The sequence below is a fragment of the Prunus mume genome, linkage group LG3 (assembly GCF_029339155.1).
Source record: "Prunus mume cultivar Tortuosa linkage group LG3, ASM2933915v1, whole genome shotgun sequence".
In the NCBI taxonomy this organism is placed as follows: Eukaryota; Viridiplantae; Streptophyta; class Magnoliopsida; order Rosales; family Rosaceae; genus Prunus; species Prunus mume.
Genome location: NC_142700.1, coordinates 9,240,212 through 9,257,881, shown reverse-complemented (window position 1 = coordinate 9,257,881; position 17,670 = coordinate 9,240,212). Strand labels below are relative to the sequence as shown.

At 37.0% G+C, this 17,670-nt stretch overlaps 2 protein-coding genes across 31 annotated transcripts; both read left to right on the top strand.

Moving 5' to 3' along the window:
- Nucleotides 1-3,993: 3,993 nt before the first annotated feature.
- LOC148918655 (uncharacterized) lies at nucleotides 3,994-7,269 on the top strand. Its single transcript, XM_089047876.1, has 2 exons — nucleotides 3,994-6,704; nucleotides 6,796-7,269. Exons 1-2 carry the CDS (start codon nucleotides 4,013-4,015, stop codon nucleotides 7,149-7,151), a joined length of 3,048 nt encoding a protein of 1,015 aa, XP_088904002.1. The 5' UTR covers nucleotides 3,994-4,012; the 3' UTR covers nucleotides 7,152-7,269.
- A 2,811-nt stretch (nucleotides 7,270-10,080) lies between these two features.
- LOC103340051 (large ribosomal subunit protein eL20-like) lies at nucleotides 10,081-14,215 on the top strand. 30 transcript variants are annotated; one of them, XR_016125024.1, is made up of 9 exons: nucleotides 10,084-10,349; nucleotides 10,863-10,972; nucleotides 11,060-11,123; nucleotides 11,400-11,535; nucleotides 11,769-11,828; nucleotides 12,577-12,614; nucleotides 12,718-12,795; nucleotides 13,674-13,763; nucleotides 13,952-14,215. XR_016125024.1 is itself a non-coding variant. In XM_016796395.2 (4 exons), exons 1-4 carry the CDS (start codon nucleotides 10,281-10,283, stop codon nucleotides 11,295-11,297), a joined length of 306 nt encoding a protein of 101 aa, XP_016651881.1. In that variant the 5' UTR covers nucleotides 10,081-10,280; the 3' UTR covers nucleotides 11,298-11,393. The 30 variants fall into 30 exon arrangements, 3 of the variants coding, with proteins under 3 accessions (XP_016651881.1, XP_088904003.1, XP_088904004.1); XR_016125023.1 differs by having other exon boundaries at nucleotides 12,703-12,795; XR_016125028.1 differs by adding an exon at nucleotides 10,501-10,553 and having other exon boundaries at nucleotides 10,089-10,349; nucleotides 11,995-12,795.
- The last annotated feature ends 3,455 nt before the right edge of the window (nucleotides 14,216-17,670 follow it).

The following is a 17,670-nucleotide window of genomic DNA, read 5'->3' as shown; positions in this document are numbered from 1 at the left end:
TTGTTTGATTTTTTGTTGGTATGTTTGATTAAAATTCTTTCTACATATTATTCATAGGCTATCTTTTATTAATTCGGATCACAATCGGAATCCCAAGATAACAAAGAATTTGTTGTATTTTTTTTTTAAGAAAAAGAATGATGGGTCATCATCTAGTACATTGACTTCTAGCACTTCTTTATCTACTCCAATATGTGATGAGCAAAATTTTCCTGAGTCTCTCATTGTCAAGCCTCCAGTTTTAGCTTTTGTATTTGTTGAACTTTTATTTATGGATAGAGATGCATTTGAGGGTAAAGCTCATTATGCCCCCCCTGACTATGTGTATCTTTTTATGTTTATTAATGAAATTCACTTGTACCGTCGAGTTTAGTATGTAAGTTGTAACGACCTGGTCCTAAATAAATTGGTAAATATTAATCTATTAAGATAAAGGACCATTTTGCCCATATAATATTTTATTAGTTTTAAAGTTGACTTGTTGATCGGGAAGGAATTTGGGAATTCCGACTATACCATTGCATAGAGCACGGGGAGATGAGTCCGTAGACATGTAGTGAGCTCAAATCGGAGTTGTAACGAGAGAGATACGATCAAAATACCCTCAGTGGCATAATCGTAAATATTGCGAAAAAGGGTTTGATAAAAGTCGAAAAACTCTCACTTCTCTCTCTCTCTCTTTAGTTCGCACGACTTCGGGCACCGCGTTCACCGACGGCCCCTTTTGGCCACCGCCGCCTCCACCGGCTACTAGATCGGTCGGGTTCGAATCCGCCACCCCCCTTTTCCACCATCTCCGACGCCACCACCGTCGAATCCGTCGAAATGGCTCGAAATCGGGTCGGTTTTGACAGAACTTCATCGCCTTCGTTCGCCATCGTCAGCCTCCATTCCGCACGATCCGGTGTGGATTTTGAACCTCTCGACCGTTCTTTCTCGTCTCATTGGGTTAAATTTGAGAGATTTCTGCATTTTGGAGGTTGATTAAGTGATGGAAATTTGGCCGGTTTTCGCCTCCGATTCCGCCACTTCCGTTCAATTTTTGGGGTAGGTCCAAGAACAAAATGGGTTCCAAATAGGTGTTTTACCTAGGGTAGGAAGCTGGGTTTCCAGTTTTGAAGATTTTAGGTTGTCGAAATTTGATCAAGCCATCCACGCTACGCCAATGAGTGTGGCATCAGAGAAAAGGGGCATTGTGTCCCGATGTGATCTCCTGGTCCTTATGAGCGCGTGGGTTCTTTCGGATTCCATTCGATTGACGCTTGAACCCCGAACGGATTATGCATATTGTGGGTTATCTGGGTTCGATATGTTCGGACCGTTGGATCAAGTCCAAATTAGTATATGATAATATAGACATCCTTAGGACCGTGTAGGATTCGACGGATTGTAAAACGGACTTCCGGATACTTCCTAAATGCCAACCCTAGGTTAGGTTTGCAGAATCGCTCGATCGTGCGATTGTGATCGATTCGACCGTCCGATCTGAACCAAACTTGCAGGACGTGTGTCCTAAGCCTTGTAGAACCCATGTGAACTTTCGGATCGGAAGTTGGAGGTCGTGGGCCCCGTGTGCTCATTTAGCCAAGTTTGGGTAGTTTGACCCTTAGTTGACCGTGCATCTTCCGAGGTAGCTTTACCTTCCTAGGAAAATTAATTTATTGTTTTAATTGGGGGATTATCTGATGCTATGTTGTGGTTGAGGTTTATGCAATATTGGAAATTTATATATATATATATTATAAAGATATAAAGATGTATGATTACACTATGTAAGTACCACCCCCAGTTACTAAACTTCCACGCGTGGCGTTGGTAGTTCCGGCGTATGGGAAGAACATGTGATATTATGTTGAGGTCACACGTGTCGTAGGATTCTCCGGTGTGTTGATAGACCCCATACGTGGCGTTAGTAGTTCCGGCGTACGGGAGATATGTGATATGATGTTGAGGTCCCACGTGTCGTAGGATTTTCCGGCATGCGGACATACCCCATACGTGGCGTTGGTAGTTCCAGCATATGGGGAGTTATTGTGATATTATGTTGAGGTCGCACGTGGCGAGGATTTTCCGGCAGTGTTGATGCACTCCATACGTGATGTTGGAGTTTCCGCGTATGGGGAGATTTTATGTGATTAACAAGAAGATGAATAAAGAATTATTATATTATATTGGGAAAGCAAGACGTTTGAAAAAGATTGTGCCTGGTAGGTTATAATTTGAAGAAAGTGGAAAGGGATAAATTCTAGCGCTTATTATTTGTATTGCTGTAAGGTATTTTATGTGGTTGGAATCAGGATTTAGTGAAAAGAACTACGTGTGGCTTGATCCCTCTCAAGGGGTATGTAGGCAGCCTAGGGTAGTGTCTAGGTGTAGCCGCGGACTAGATTTTATTTATGTGCTTTATTGAGTTGGGTTCTGACCTCGTCTTTGGTCCTGAAACTCAGTTGAAACTGAGGTGTGATTAGATAATTGTTCATACTCCCGTTTTGACTACGGGAGGGTGGTGTTAGTATGTTGTGGTCAAATTAGGGGTAAAACCCGTTTGGATTTTTGTAGGATTTGGGCCGAGACTTTAAACTATTTGTGTTTGCGTTAGGAGGTTAAAACCTCGCATATTGGATAGCTTGGAAAGTTAGATGATGTGAATTACGTTTGGCATTCTTAAATGTGTTTGAATTTATTATTTGGCATAAGGACTTTGTTGGTAGTTTGTTTACGGATTGTTTGAAGGCCGAAGGCCAATTTTGTGAATTGCATGAAATTATTTTGTGCATGCTGCGGGTTGGGTAATATCAAATGTATTTTATGCATGTGGAAATTTTGGGAAATGTTCAAATTATAGGGGAGACTCACGAATTTTGGCAGAAAGTCTCGGGCCCTTACTCCTTTTGAAAAAGGAGGCTACACTTTAGTGAGTGAGCCCGGCATTGGTGTGATGCCGGGATTTCCACAAGATTCGTCCCGAGTTTCGAGAAATTTGGGGCGGGTCCTGTCATAAGTTTTGCTCAACCAACTTTTGAATCCTGAAATTACCGCCATGGTAAACTGGTTTGAGAGTGCTTCAGTTCACTCTTCAGCGTATCATGGTGTGCCGTGACTCATGAGTCCATAATTTTTTGCCTAAAATACTGCAGCCCGTTGTTCATCTTACAATACATATCCTTACAATCTCATATAAAAATCAAATACAATCACATACAATAAATAAAGGAGAAAGTTATTTTTTGGTCCCCATAGTTTCAATTTTATTAATTTTAACCCTGTAGTTGTAAATCCCTCACAACCCCTCACATGCTGAGAGTCATCACGTAAACAACGTTAGCCAGGTATGAGTTTCTCTCGTCCTTTGCAAGATGAATTATGCCTAATCTACTAATTAGTTGTGTGGAACCATGCACTTATACTATATTGTATTTTATTTCGTTAAGTTTTCAATCGTATTTAACATTATTCAACAGCCAAAAACAAGGAATGAACATTGTCAAGCATCCAAGTTATTGCTAACTCTTCTAACAATTTCTTTTTTTTGGTTAGACCCAAGGGTGTCCACCGCCGACAGCAGTGACTAATCCCTTTCGCTGCGGGAGCTCTCCCAAAGGAGGTAAACAGCTGGCCACGAAATGTGCTCCATTCCCATGGGCGGGGATCGAACTCCCAACCTCATGGTTAAGGGATGAGGTGAGCTACCACCACACCACATCTCATGGTTAACTCTTCTATGCAATGTTTGAATTTTGTGGTATGTTAAAGTCATCGTCTTATAAATGCAATGTTTGAATTTTGTGGTTGAATTTTAATGATGAACTCTTCTAACAATTTCATCATTAAAATTCAACCACAAAATTCAAACATTGCATTTATAAGACGATGACTTTAACATACCACAAAATTCAAACATTGCATTTATTGCTACCTCTTATCTCGTATGATATATTGTGGAAAACGGAATCAGTGCATGTACATAATAGCTATAAATAAAGCCATCAAATACTACAGAAACAAAAATACAATGGCATATTTATTATACTGTCTAGCTTGCCTTATCTCGTATGTCCAGCTGTTCTCATCACCAAACATTGCTTTTGCTTCTTTTCTTGAAGCAGAGGCTCTTCTCAAATGGAAAGGTAACTTTCAAAATCAAACCAAGAATAATCTGACCTCATGGGCTTACTATCCAAAAGCAAATACAATCCCATGCAACGTTTGGACTGGAATTTCATGCAACACTGCTGGAAGTGTCAACAGGATCAACCTCACCAATTCTGGGATTCAAGGTACGCTATATGAATTTCCATTCCCGTCCCTCCCTAATCTCGAATACATTGACCTCAGCTTGAACCAACTCTTTGGTGCCATCCCATCTCAGATCCGTTTCCTCTCCAAACTCATCTATTTTGACCTTTCTTACAATCAGTTGTCTGGGAAAATCCCACCAGAAATTGGTCTTCTCAATAATCTTCAAGTCCTGCTCCTAATTGGGAACCAATTAAATGGCTCAATCCCTCGAGAAATCGGTCAGCTTAAGTTTCTTAATGCGCTTGCTCTGCAAAAAAACAGTCTAGAAGGTCCAATTCCAGCTTCTCTTGGTAACCTTTCCAATTTAGCTGAACTGTACATGGAGGACAACTATTTAACAGGTCCCATTCCTTCAGATTTTGGAAATTTAAAACACCTAACCATGATGTACTTGTTCAACAATACACTTTCTGGTTCTATCCCTTCAGAATTAGGAAATTTGACGTCTCTAGTGGAATTATGCATTCAAGACAACAATCTATCTGGTTCAATCCCGACATCTTTTGGTGATCTGAAAAACCTTACCGTTCTCTATCTCTTTGAAAATAAGCTTTCCGGCGTAATTCCAAAAGAGATAGGGAACTTGAAATCTATTGTGGAACTATTGTTGAGCCAGAATCAACTCAATGGTTCCATCCCCACTTCACTTGGTGACTTGAGCAACCTAGAAATGTTACACCTCTTTGATAACCAACTTTCTGGCTCCATCCCCACAGAGATGGAGAATCTCATGAAGTTGACTATGCTGCACCTCGACAATAACAATTTTTCTGGTTATTTGCCCCAAAATATTTGCCAACGTGGATCATTACAAAAACTTACGGCACATAACAACCATTTCATAGGTCCAATCCCCAAAAGCTTGAAAACTTGCAAGAGCTTAGTGAGAGTTCGTCTTGAAGGGAACCAATTGACAGGCGATATATCTGAAGGCTTTGGTGCCTATCCAAACCTTCAATATATTGACCTAAGCCACAATAACTTGCACGGAGAAATCTCACTCCTCTGGGGACAGTGTCCGCAGTTAGCAGCCCTTAGTTTTGCGGGGAACAATCTTACTGGTATCATACCACCTGAGATCAGCCATGCAACCCAAATTCAAGTACTCAATCTTTCTTCCAATAGTTTAGTAGGGGTGATCCCAAAGAACTTTGGGAGATTGACTTCTTTGGTGAAATTGATGTTGAATGGAAATCAACTTTGGGGTCCTATACCCTCAGAATTTGGATCATTGACTGATATTGAATATCTTGACTTGTCCGCCAACAAATTCAATGAGTCAATTCCAGGCATTTTTGGTTACTTGCTCAAATTACACTATTTGAATTTGAGCAATAACAAGTTCAGTCAAGAAATTCCGTTTCAGTTGGGGAAGTTAGTTCATATGTCCCAACTTGATCTAAGTCACAACTCACTTCAGGGTAAGATACCATCAGAAATGAGCAGTATGCAAAGCTTGGAGACGTTGAATCTTTCCCACAATAATCTTACCGGTCTCATTCCAACAAGTTTTGATGAAATGCATGGCTTGAATGACATCGACATATCCTACAATCAACTGCAGGGTCCAATCCCCAACAACAAAGCATTTCAAAATGCTCGAATGGAAGGGAATAACGGATTGTGTGGCAACGTTGAAGGACTAAAACCCTGCAATCATTCTGTGGAGCATAAACATACCTCAAGAAAGGCGTTCTTAATCATTTTCCCTATCTTGGGAACACTTTTACTTGCTTTCCTGGTATTTGTTTTGATTGGAAGAAGAAGAAATAGAAGAAAGCAAGAACAGGAAATCGAACAGAGCAATATGCACGAAAGCTTTTTCTCAATATCTAATTTTGACGGAAGAAAAATGTATGGAGAAATCATGGAAGCAACCAATGGTTTTGATGTCATTCATTGCATCGGGAAGGGAGGACAGGGAAGCGTCTACAAGGCAAAGCTCCCATCAGGCAGCATTGTTGCAGTGAAGAAATTCCATCAAACACTTGATGGTGAGGAGGGATCTAGGAAGGAGTTCCTTAATGAAATAAGGGCCTTAACTCAGATTCGACACCGAAACATTGTGAAGTTTCTTGGCTTTTGTTCAAGTGCCCATCACTCGTTTTTGGTCTATGGGTATTTGGAAACAGGTAGCTTGGCTGCAATCTTGAGCAACGAGAATGAAGCTAAAAAATTGGACTGGAGCACAAGGGTGAGAATTGTAAAAGGTGTTGCTCATGCGTTGTGTTATATGCATCATGATTGCTCACCACCAATTGTGCATCGAGACATAACAAGCAGCAACATTTTGCTGCACTGTGACTATGAGCCTTGTGTTTCGGACTTCGGCACTGCTAAGCTTTTGAATCCAGACTCGTCGAATTGGACTGCTCTTGCAGGCAAATATGGATATGTAGCACCAGGTAAAATACTAAAATATAGAAGTTTTTTCTTAAAAAATTAATTCTGGATATATCTATATTAATGATTTGCTCTTCCTTAATTTGCACGCAGAGCTGGCTTATACAATGAAGGTAACAGAAAAATGTGATGTTTATAGCTTTGGAGTGCTGGCACTGGAAGTGATCATGGGAAAGCAGCTAGGCGATTTCGTCTCCTCCTTTTCATTTCCATCCACCACCTATCCAAACATATTTCTCAAGGATGTGTTGGACCAAAGCCTTCCCCCTCCTACACCTCAACTTCAAGATGAACTCATAACCATTGCAAGGCTATCAATTGCATGCAGACATTCCCATCCACAATCGAGGCCAACAATGCACATGGTTTCTCAGGCGTTATCGTTCCCAACTGCTTCTTCCAATAGAAGATCAATTGATATTACCCTTGAACAACTCATTACGATCTGATTTGCGTGTGCCATATGTATATTGTAGTCATTTGAGTACTTCTTTTCATATCAACTTTAGCATATGTATTGTTCTGTTTTATATCAGAGTAACTGGTTTAACCAGATTATTCTATTTATTACCACCTGTTGTAGAAAATTCACATCACATTTTAATTTCTAGAACTAAACCTTGTGCTGAATTTAAAACTACTACAAAATTGTAAAAACACGACACAAAATAGACGACGGTGTAGTTTAAAACTATAGGTGTGTTTTAAAAGATATTACAAAAGCGTCGTGATATACAATTTTATACACCACTAAAATAGAATTCTGTTTTAAAAGACGACATTTGTAATTACAAAGGTTGTCTTTTAAAACACTCTAGGCTCTTAAGTGAGTTCGCTCTAGACTTAAAATTTTTAGATTTCCTTCCAACTCGAATACATTCCCTCCCCTATTTTTCGCAGCGCTCTCAACTCTCTTAAACAGTCCCTCTGAATTTTCCTCATCTCTCTTCCTCCCTCGTCGTCACAGATCTCTCTCTTCGTCTGTCTTTCACTTTTTGCTATGCGTCTCTCTCTTGACCATTCACTTCTTTTGCTTTGCAGGTTGTGATCGATAACGTCGTCTGCTCCACTGCGACTTTACTCAAGGTTTCTGAGCTTGCCATCTCGTCTGCTCCACTGCGACTTTACTCAAGGTTCCTTGAGCCTGTGTATTAGGGATCGTATCTTGGAGTCTTATAAGGCATGTTGTAATAGTGAATCATGCTAAACAATTGATCAATGTATACATACGGCTGTTCTAGAGAGAGATTTCAAATAAGTCCTAGTTTTCATATTCATATATATATATATATAGAGAGAGAGAGAGAGAGAGAGAGAGAGAGAGAGAGAGAGAGAGAGAGATTTCAAATAAGTTGTAGTTGTCACATAGTTTTCACTGATTAGTTATGTGAACCAAAAATAAAGTCAAGGTCTTTTCAAGATAAATTATGCCTGAGCTATAGTATGAATGAGAACCGCCTAACGTAATATTTGGTTAAGTCTCCAACGTGGTATTTCACATTCTTCAGCAACCAAGATGTTAATTATTCTGTCAATTTCATCAATTAAATTCAACAAGAAAATTCAAAATTTGCATTACATTTATGGAGAAATGTAAGACAATGACTTTAACTGAGGTATAGGAAAGACATAAAAAGACATAAAAAGCTTTATGATAGACAGGGCTAAAAGTACTTTGTAGACAAGGTTGATAGAAAAATTTAAAAGAATATTTCGGTCGTAGAAGCACTTTTTGGGAAAACATTTTTAGTGAGCACAATCCTAAGTACTTTTTCATGGAGTACTTGGATTTTTTATGGAAAATTTTCAACTTTTTATAATAAAGGCGCTTTTGTTAAAAGCACGTCCCAAACGAACCCCTAAAGTCATGGTATAAAAGGCACTTTTGTCAAAAGCGTGTCCTAAATTATATATATACTAAAACTGAGTTCACGAATTCACTATTCCTAGACTGTAGCTTAGGAATAGTGAAGTGCCGATTTTGCCCTTTACTGAAATTTTCCTTATGTTCCTTTTTTGCCCTTCTCTCTTTGGATGCTAACTCTCCCCACTGTTTCGTTTCCACAACGATCGTCCGCTTCGAACCAGCTTGGTTGGGCTGGTTGGGGGCAGCCATGGAATGCACGGCTTCGATCTTCGGGATTCCTTTGGGGCCGTAGATTTCCATTTGGGCTAGCGCCTTGCGAATCTCGCCGTTCGTTTGGTCTTCATCTCATCTCATCTGCTCATTCGTTGGTTCAACCATCTTTCATCCTCTGTGCAACGTTCGTCTGAGAGATTTTCGATCTGCAAGTTCTTCCATCTTTTCTCTTCAGGTTTGCATCCCTTTACTTTTTAACGGATTAATGGCTTGCTGATGGGTTTCTGAGCGTGCTGTTCAATCCTTTGATTCTTGCCCAAAAAATTATTAAGCAGTCAAGATCTCTCTGTCTCTCTCTATTTGAGCATGTGGATAATGAACCCTAGGAGCTTAATATCTGTTTGCATCTAAAAGAAAATATGATTAGGAGCTGATATTCTGAACTAATCGACCAGTCTCTTAGCTGGAAGGTAGAGATGGTTGGTTCAATATAAGATCATTCAAACAAAAAATCTGATTTTACACTGTATAAAATATGTAGAAACCTACTTACTCTCTGTTTGTTTGCTTAGAAAATGCAAGAAAAAAACAGAAAATGTCATCTTTTAAACATTTTACTGTTGTTTTGTGGGTAGGAGTTCAATAATTATGCTTATAAGAGCATTTGAGGTCACCCACTTAATAACATTAGTACTTTTTATTGAAATCACTTGGGTTTCTGTGGAAACTCAAGGACATAAAGGAAAAAGTTTGAGTCTTTGTTCTATAATTATGTTGGATTGAAAAGTTGGTGCCTTTGTTCTTTCATACATGTGCTTAGCATTACAATGAAAATTTCCTTTCATTGTTTTTTGGTTATTGAATGGTTTGAGCATGAGGAAAAAGGTGATTTTGCAACCTCAACAAAGCATTTCAAGTAAGAACCATATCCTCGAATTGCCCTTTTGGACCAAAATTAAGCCTTTTGTGTGATGGTTTATCATATAATTGGGTTCTATGTTTGGGCTTATGGATTGGTTCATGGTAGATTTGAATTGGCATGCGGAGTTGCTTGGGTGAAGCTGATGACTCTGTGCATTGCAGGACTACAACAAAATGGTGCACTTACATCTATTCGTGGACTTTGAAATAGAAACAAGGTTTGCATCTTTTAATCGCCTCCACTGTATTTCAATTTCTTTCCCTTTTATTAATTTTGATTGTATTTCTCCCCTGTGATGGGATTGAACAGAGCTTTTGAATTGGTAATGGCGGTGGTGTTTGTGCGTGAATAAAGGCTTGCCATTGCCCTTGCTGATGTTGTGGGACAGAGCAGTGTATATTTACAGAAGTTGAGGGATACAATGTTCTCTCTCCCTCTCTTTAATTTCAGTTATTTTTCTTTTAATAGAATTTCGTCAAATTTTTTGGTTCTGGATTTTTTGTGTTGAACAAATTTACAATAAAGGTATTTTATGACGTTCTGTGTTCGTAAATATCTTTTGTAGAACAGCACAGAATGTTGACTGACTTTGAAGGTGTTGCAAGAAAAAACGAAGTAGGGTTCCGCATTTGGACTAGCAAAGAGGTTTGTCAATCGTTCTCTCACCCTCAATTTTTTTTCTTTCAATAAGTCGATTACATCTCAGCCTTAAATTCGCTGTTTTTTATTTCTGTTTAATTTAATGAGACAATTTCTGTTACAGAATTCTAAATTATGCTTCTTTTTTCCATGTTAGGGTATTGGGATGCTAAGGGGTTCTTATAACTTAGATGGGTATGCTTCAAGAAGGTTGGTTTTATTCTGGAAGAATACCCATTTGGTTTTCGACATAGTTTATTTAGTTAAATATATGGTTGCTGGTGAAATGGATTAGCCAAATATTGCATATGTAATATGCCTACAAATTCTTAGTATTGTTGTGAACAGTCAGTTTAAGTGGAGGATTGTTGTATGAAATTTGGTGAACAAATATCTAGAAATTATCTTCACAGTTTCTTAGGTTCCATTTAATTTGGTATTTGTTTTTGTGTGATATATTTCTCTTAGGGCATGTCAAATGGTAAAGCTGCAATTAATGGTGTCTTTTTTGTGTTGCAGTTCCACCAGTACCAGGTTGTTGGGAGAAAGCTCCCTATGGCATCTAATGAGCACCCCAAGATTTACCAAATGAAGCTCTGGGCCACAAATGAGGTTCACGCCAAGTCCAAGTTCTGGAATAATCCTTAGCCTTCCCAAATGTTCATTGGTGAATTTTTGGTTAAACTTAATATTGTTGGTTGATTTGTTTGGATTAGGTATTTCATGAGGAAGCTGAAGAAGGTCAAGAAGAGCAATGGCCAAGTGCTTGCCATTAATGAGGTTTGTTCTCTTTGCCGTTTATACTTTATTTTTTTCCAATTAATAAATTTGTACCCATTTTGATTATTTGTTAGTGTCTAATGTAGTCAATGTTTTTTTGGGGTGGGGAAGTGGTTCCTTCTCAACTCTCCTCCTGGCAAAATCCAATTTGTTGCCAAAGGGCTCCACCTTTGACCCCAAAGCGTCACTCTTTTATCACATTTATTTCGCTTTTTTCTAATTTTGTTTCGATAATTTGAATCGTATTTTGTATTTGATGTTTGGCTTTGGTGGCAGATGTGAAGGAGGTTGCGTCATAGGCATCCTCTGGAATATTATGAAAACCTATCAGCATATCCACACCTTCTTTTACACCCGATTTCTCTGCACATTCTTCTCAAAAACTTAAATGCTTTATGCTCCATAGCCTTTGGTAAATTTCTCTTCTTTCACTTGGTTCCATTTTAAGTTTGAACTTTTTAAAAAAAAATCTTTATTGTAAATTTGTTACTTTAAATCCTTAATTTTAGGATTAGTTGTGGTTTATTTTTATACCTTATAATGAATTGAGATGTGGACAATGAATGTGTTTCTTCCTTCATAGTTATGGTTTATTTTTATACCTTAAAATGATATTTCTCTTGATATCTTTTCTTTGGTATATAGGTGACATGAAGCAGAAACAGGGAAGGAAATCTCATATGAAATGGGTATTTTATGTTGGAGGTTAGGTTTATTTTATGATTTTTTAATGTTAGATTTCATACTGAATCAATTTGAAAGGTTCCCCTGAGGACTATATGAATTTCTTTTTAAGTTTTTATGGTTATAAGTTTAACACATTAAATTTATTTTTTCTTATCAGTTCTTCTACTTTATTTTGCTAATTCAGTGATAGTAGTTGTCAAAAATGGCATAAAAGCTTGGCAAATCTATGCTTGATGGGGTTGGTATTACGATTTGATCAGTGATGGGACGTTTGGTTAAATCCCAAGCAGGGAATGCATTCTTTGCCATAGTTCCCGGACAGGTCCTCTTGGCTTCCCTTGATGCTATCAGTAAGTTGATTAGGGTTCTATAACCTATAGGTGTTTATAGGTTATTTCTGGTTTTATAGCTTCTCCATTAAATTAACATAGCCTATAAATGGGAATACATGTATCAGTTTTGACCATAGGTGTCTAGAGATAATCTATTCTTTTGTACAACAAACTTGCACATGGTTTGATTCTGTTATGGGTATTTGGTTTGATTCTATTAAAGGCTGGGTCTTTTGGATTCATTCTGTTATAGGTATTTAATAATTTGTGGCAATGACATTATACTTTTGTCCACCACATTCGTAGAATGTGGGGTATTTAAATTGTGGTTTGTGCAGTTGATTTTGTGGCCTTAATTCTGTAATAATAGCCATTGTCTTCACTAAATTTTCCCATTTGTTTGCACTAACACCTACCAGTTTCCAAATTTGTAGCAATAGAATAAACACCCATTGATTTGAGGCTATTAAAGGTTGAGTGTTTTGGCTTAATTCTCTCATACCTATTTAATTATAAATTATCACAATTGTTCTAAGTTTGTTATCAATTGTTATCTGGAGGCTTTGACTTTATAGGAGTGGCGAGCGTTGGTCTTCTTCTTAAGATTGAACTCCAGCTTTTTCTATGTTTCGGTCTCTTTCTCTCACTGATCTGTAAGTAAATTTTGCTTCATCTTTCCATTCAATTTTTGTTGTTCTTCTTTTTCATTTTTTTTTTGTTACTAATATCTTGGATCTTATTTTATTAAACTATAAGACCTGTTTTAATTTGCTGCCCTAAAAGTCCAAATTCCTAATTTTTCCTCATAGTGGATCTGTGTTATTGATTTGCAAATGTTATCCAAATACTGAAATTGATTTGATTGTGTTATTATTTTGATGAAACCAGGTGAAACAATTTAGTTATTAAAATACTATATGATTGCTTTTGGTAAGGTTTTCTGTTTGATTATTAAAAATTAGTTGGTAAACCCTCAAAATCGGTATTTGGATATGCTGGTTCTTTTGTTACAGGGTTTAGGATAGCTCTGTTTTGGTAAGCAGGATATGCTGCTATTTGGGTAGTTATGTTTAAAGACATGTTCATTCTTTTACTACAGGGTTTTAATTCAAATTCGTTCTTATACTGGTTTATGGGACTGGGGATTTGAATTTGATAATTTTTGTTTTGGTAGGGGAAAGAAAATTTGGGAGTGTGATTCTAGGAACTGATTGCAATGTTTTAGCATAGTTGACTTGAAGAAGATTGGTTTAGGAAATATGTGGGATTTGAAAATCTGACTTCTAAATTGGAATTCTGTTTGTGGACATTAGAGATGACGAGAAAGAATTCAGAAAAGTTAAAATTCATAGGTTTTTTTGTTTGTGGGTTTGATTTACCAAGCGGATTTTTGTTGATTTTTGCATTGAATGGAGACTTATTGAAAACTAAAAAAGTTTGTATATCCTAATTTCAGAATGCAGAGTTTGGTTATATTGTTTTTTTTCCTTTTCATGGGCTAATAATTTGGCCATGCTTCTACTCTTTGCAGCTGCTAGGGACTGGAATGGATACGCAAGATACATCTCCTTCAGTGTTGCTATTCTTTGACAAGCAAAGATTTATATTTAATGTTGGAGAGGTAAGGAACTCAATTACATACATTTTCCCTGTGGTTTCTTTCCATACAGATTTTGCTCAAGCTAATTTTTTGGTTTAATGAAAAGATTGTGCATGCATAAAATACTCAAGCTAATTTCTTCCCCGATTTTTCTGTTTTTTCTTTTTCTTCTTTTTAAAAAAATCATGTTTTCTTTTGATATTTTGCAGGTGGTCTTTCTTTGCTTTGGATAGAGCAGTTTGGTTGGTGTTTTCAGTTCTGTTAAGCAAGGGGTGAGTTTCTAGGCTGAAATTTCAATTAATTGTTTTAAGTTTTGTGAATAGAGCATAGGAATTAGCTAATGGCATCAATTGACAATTGGTTGGTGTTAATTTGTTGTTGTAATGATAGGTTTAGATGATTACAATATTTGAACATGTTGGTAAATCCTTTGAGTGTTTTGGCAATTGGGTAGTTGAGATGTTCCCTGCCTATTTTCATCGCTTTATACACATTTCACGCAATTTTAAAACCCGCAGCATCGCGCGGGCACCTTTTGCTAGTGAACCCTAAAGTCAAGGTATTTGCACATTTCAAACCACCTTCCTTTTGTCAATTTTCCAATGTTGTACATTTTAGTCAGAAACAAAATATGAACATTGTCAAGCATCCAAGTTGCTAACTATCAATTTCTTCTAACAAAAAAGAAATGTCACAATTTCATCAAAATTCAACAAGAAAATTCATTTGCATTTAAATGCAAGACATTGTCTTTAACAAAAAATAAATCGTTTAGTCAGGGTGGTCCCAAAGGACTTTGGGAGATCGACATTTTTTGGTGAATTTGAAGTTGAATGACAATCAACTTTGGTATCCTCTACCCTATGAATTTGCAGAGCACGATAAATTTTTTTAAAAATTTCTTTTCGCTATATATATTTTACAACACACAAACACCTTTTTTTATTTATATATAATTCTTTTCATATGATATCTTGTTTTCAAAGCAGAAAATCATAGAATATCAAAATTGAATAACAATTAAACCTACAATTATTTGGCAATATTCATTATTGAATATGAAAATCTTATTGCAAAATCAGTAATTAAATTAAAAAATAAGTATTGCATTTATGACAACTAGAAGTAAAGCATTTATGACTCTCCAAATTAGGGAATGTGGTTGGAGTTGAATTTTTTTAGAGAGAAGCTTTTTTGTGTTTTTAGCTAAATAGGGAGCATGTTTTTTGCTTAATTGGTGGAATTTGCTTAAGAGGAGGTGAGGTCAACCTTGTGTCCACAAAATTCAAACATTGCTTTTATAAGACGGACTTTAACAGAGGTGACTTCAAAGTCTTCTCCCATATTCCAAATTTGCGGAAAAGTAATGAACATGAGGTCTCAAAATGTAAGACAATGACTTTGACTGAGGTGTAGGAAAGACTTAAAAAGTCTTCTCCTATCCAAAATTCAAAACGGAATCAGTGCATGTAGAATAATAGCTATAAATAAAGCCATCAAATACACAATTGTTTGAAGAAACAAAAAACAATGACAAATTTATTATGCTGTCTAGCTTGCCTTATCTTGTATGTCCAGCTGCTCTCATCACCAAACATTGCTTTTGTAAAGTTGATCTAATTGTAATCAAAGATATATGCGAATACACCTTTTTGATGAACTCTAAGTTCCGTCGAACACGAACATAACACACATACATAGAATATATATATATATATATATATATATCCCTACAAATATAGCATGTGTTGCTCACATGACTAAATTTAACAGAAAATGTAATGGTAGGACCAAAGCGTCGATTAATAAAGAGTTGGTGGACCATTTGAACAAATAATGCTTAGGGACCAAAATGTAACTTGGGTACAGAGGACCGTTTGAGTAATTTACTTGCCAAATTTGAAAAGGGTCAGCTGACCACCCCCTCGGCTTTAGTATACTCAGTCTGGGCCGACCAGTCGATGTTTCGAATATATATTAGCCCAATCCTGCTCATTTTAGGACATTTACGTCATTTTTGAGGTCGGTCGTCGTTTTCATTTTGGGCTTTATCTGCATTTCTTTGGGGTTATAGCTCTCAAACTTTGGACCCTTATGAGTATTGTCTTAGGTGGAGCTTATTCAAACAAATATTTCTTCAATGTGTAAGAGTTAGGTTATTCTTGTAAAACTCTTTGTGGATCGAACATCTAAGGATTTTTACCTAGAATGACCTTAGGTCCTTGCATGCATTCATATCATACATGAAAAATTGTTTTATGTAAAAATATTGGCTAAGTATGAAAAATTGTTTTTCGAAATAATCATTTTCTCAAGATAAAGTTTGGCGGCTTTTATTCCTTACACATCAAATAAGAAAACTTGATTTTATGGGATTTTAGTAAGAAGTATATATTGACTTAATGAGCTATCATTTTTAGCATAAATCGTATTTTGCACTAAAATCGATTTTTCATATTTTGATTTGGTGGGAATTTAATTGTCTAGTATGTTTATTTGAATCCAAATGGAGGGGTACTTTCTTATTTATATTGTAAACTTAAGTAAATGGAGTAATATAAAAATAAATGAAAGTAAAAGGAAAAAAACATTTACTTAAATGCTGAAAATGGAAATAAGGTAATCTGCCTGCTGTGCTGCGACCTCTGGAGCATTTCATCAAGCAGATTGTGGGCAATTTTCAGTGGTCAACATCTTCACCCCCAATGGTGGATTCCGAGCTTGTAGGGGACCCCTCTGCCCCAATATGGATCCACCCTTGTATATAGGTATGTTTTTAATTTATCCCACTTTACCTGAACCCGCTCCGTGTGGGTCATCTGCTTTTGTTTTCTTCCACACGTAAGTATCATTCATCTTCAAAAGCTCTACACCTTTGTTCTCTTCTGCGATGACAATAAATAAATAAAAAACTTGATTTTTCCACTGATTACACTAAAGTCAAGGTCTTTGCGCGTTTCACAACCCACACGCCTTCCTTTATGTAAAGTTGATCTAATTGTAATCAAAGATACATGCGAATATACCTTTTTGATGAACTCTAAGTTCCGTCGAACACGAAAAAAGAGACAAACTGGTTTTTGAATAGTGGGAAACTCTGGCAAACGCTGCTTTGGATGAGAACAACAACATTAGGATGAAGAGACTCATAAGGTAGCTACCCCTGGGAACCATTTTTATGATAGCCAGTCAGGTACAAAGTTTCGCTTCTCCTATTCCCAATCCCAAACCACCTTCCTTCTATTCTATTATATACAATGCCAGTAAACACCGCACAAGTGGTAATAGTTCCCACTGATTACACTAAAGCGGCACAAGTGGTAGTAGTTTCCACTGATTACACTGAAGTCAAGGTCTTTGCTCTCACAACCCACACACCTTCCTTTATGTGAACCAAAACTACAAAGTCAAGGTCTTTTATTTCATACCACTTTAACCCATAGTGGAAGAGCCACCCATTGTCATGGCAATCTAAGGGTGGTCACTGTTCACGCGAATAATTTCTGCACTAGCAAATTTTTTTTTGTTTTCTCACCCATTGCCATGGCAACCTAAGGGCAATTACTATTCATATGAGATTAATTTTATTTATATGTATGAGATTAATAATAAAAAATGGTTGGTATTTATAACAAAAAATTCTGAATTTTTTGGTAATTTTTCAGAATTTTTTTTCAATATTTTTCCAATGTATTTCTTCACTCATCTCAGCGCCTTCATGCACTAGCTCAGGCTGGGCTTACCTTCAGGCCTACCCAGTCTTGATGGAGCCCACGTCCCCTGCCCAAATGAGAAATTAAAGTCTTCTCCTATCCAAATGAGGAATTATAGAATAGAATGGATACACCACGTCAAAATGTGTATCTTCTACTCAAATATAGCCACGTGCTTAAGCTTTTACAGCTGAACTCCACTTCATTTCCTTATT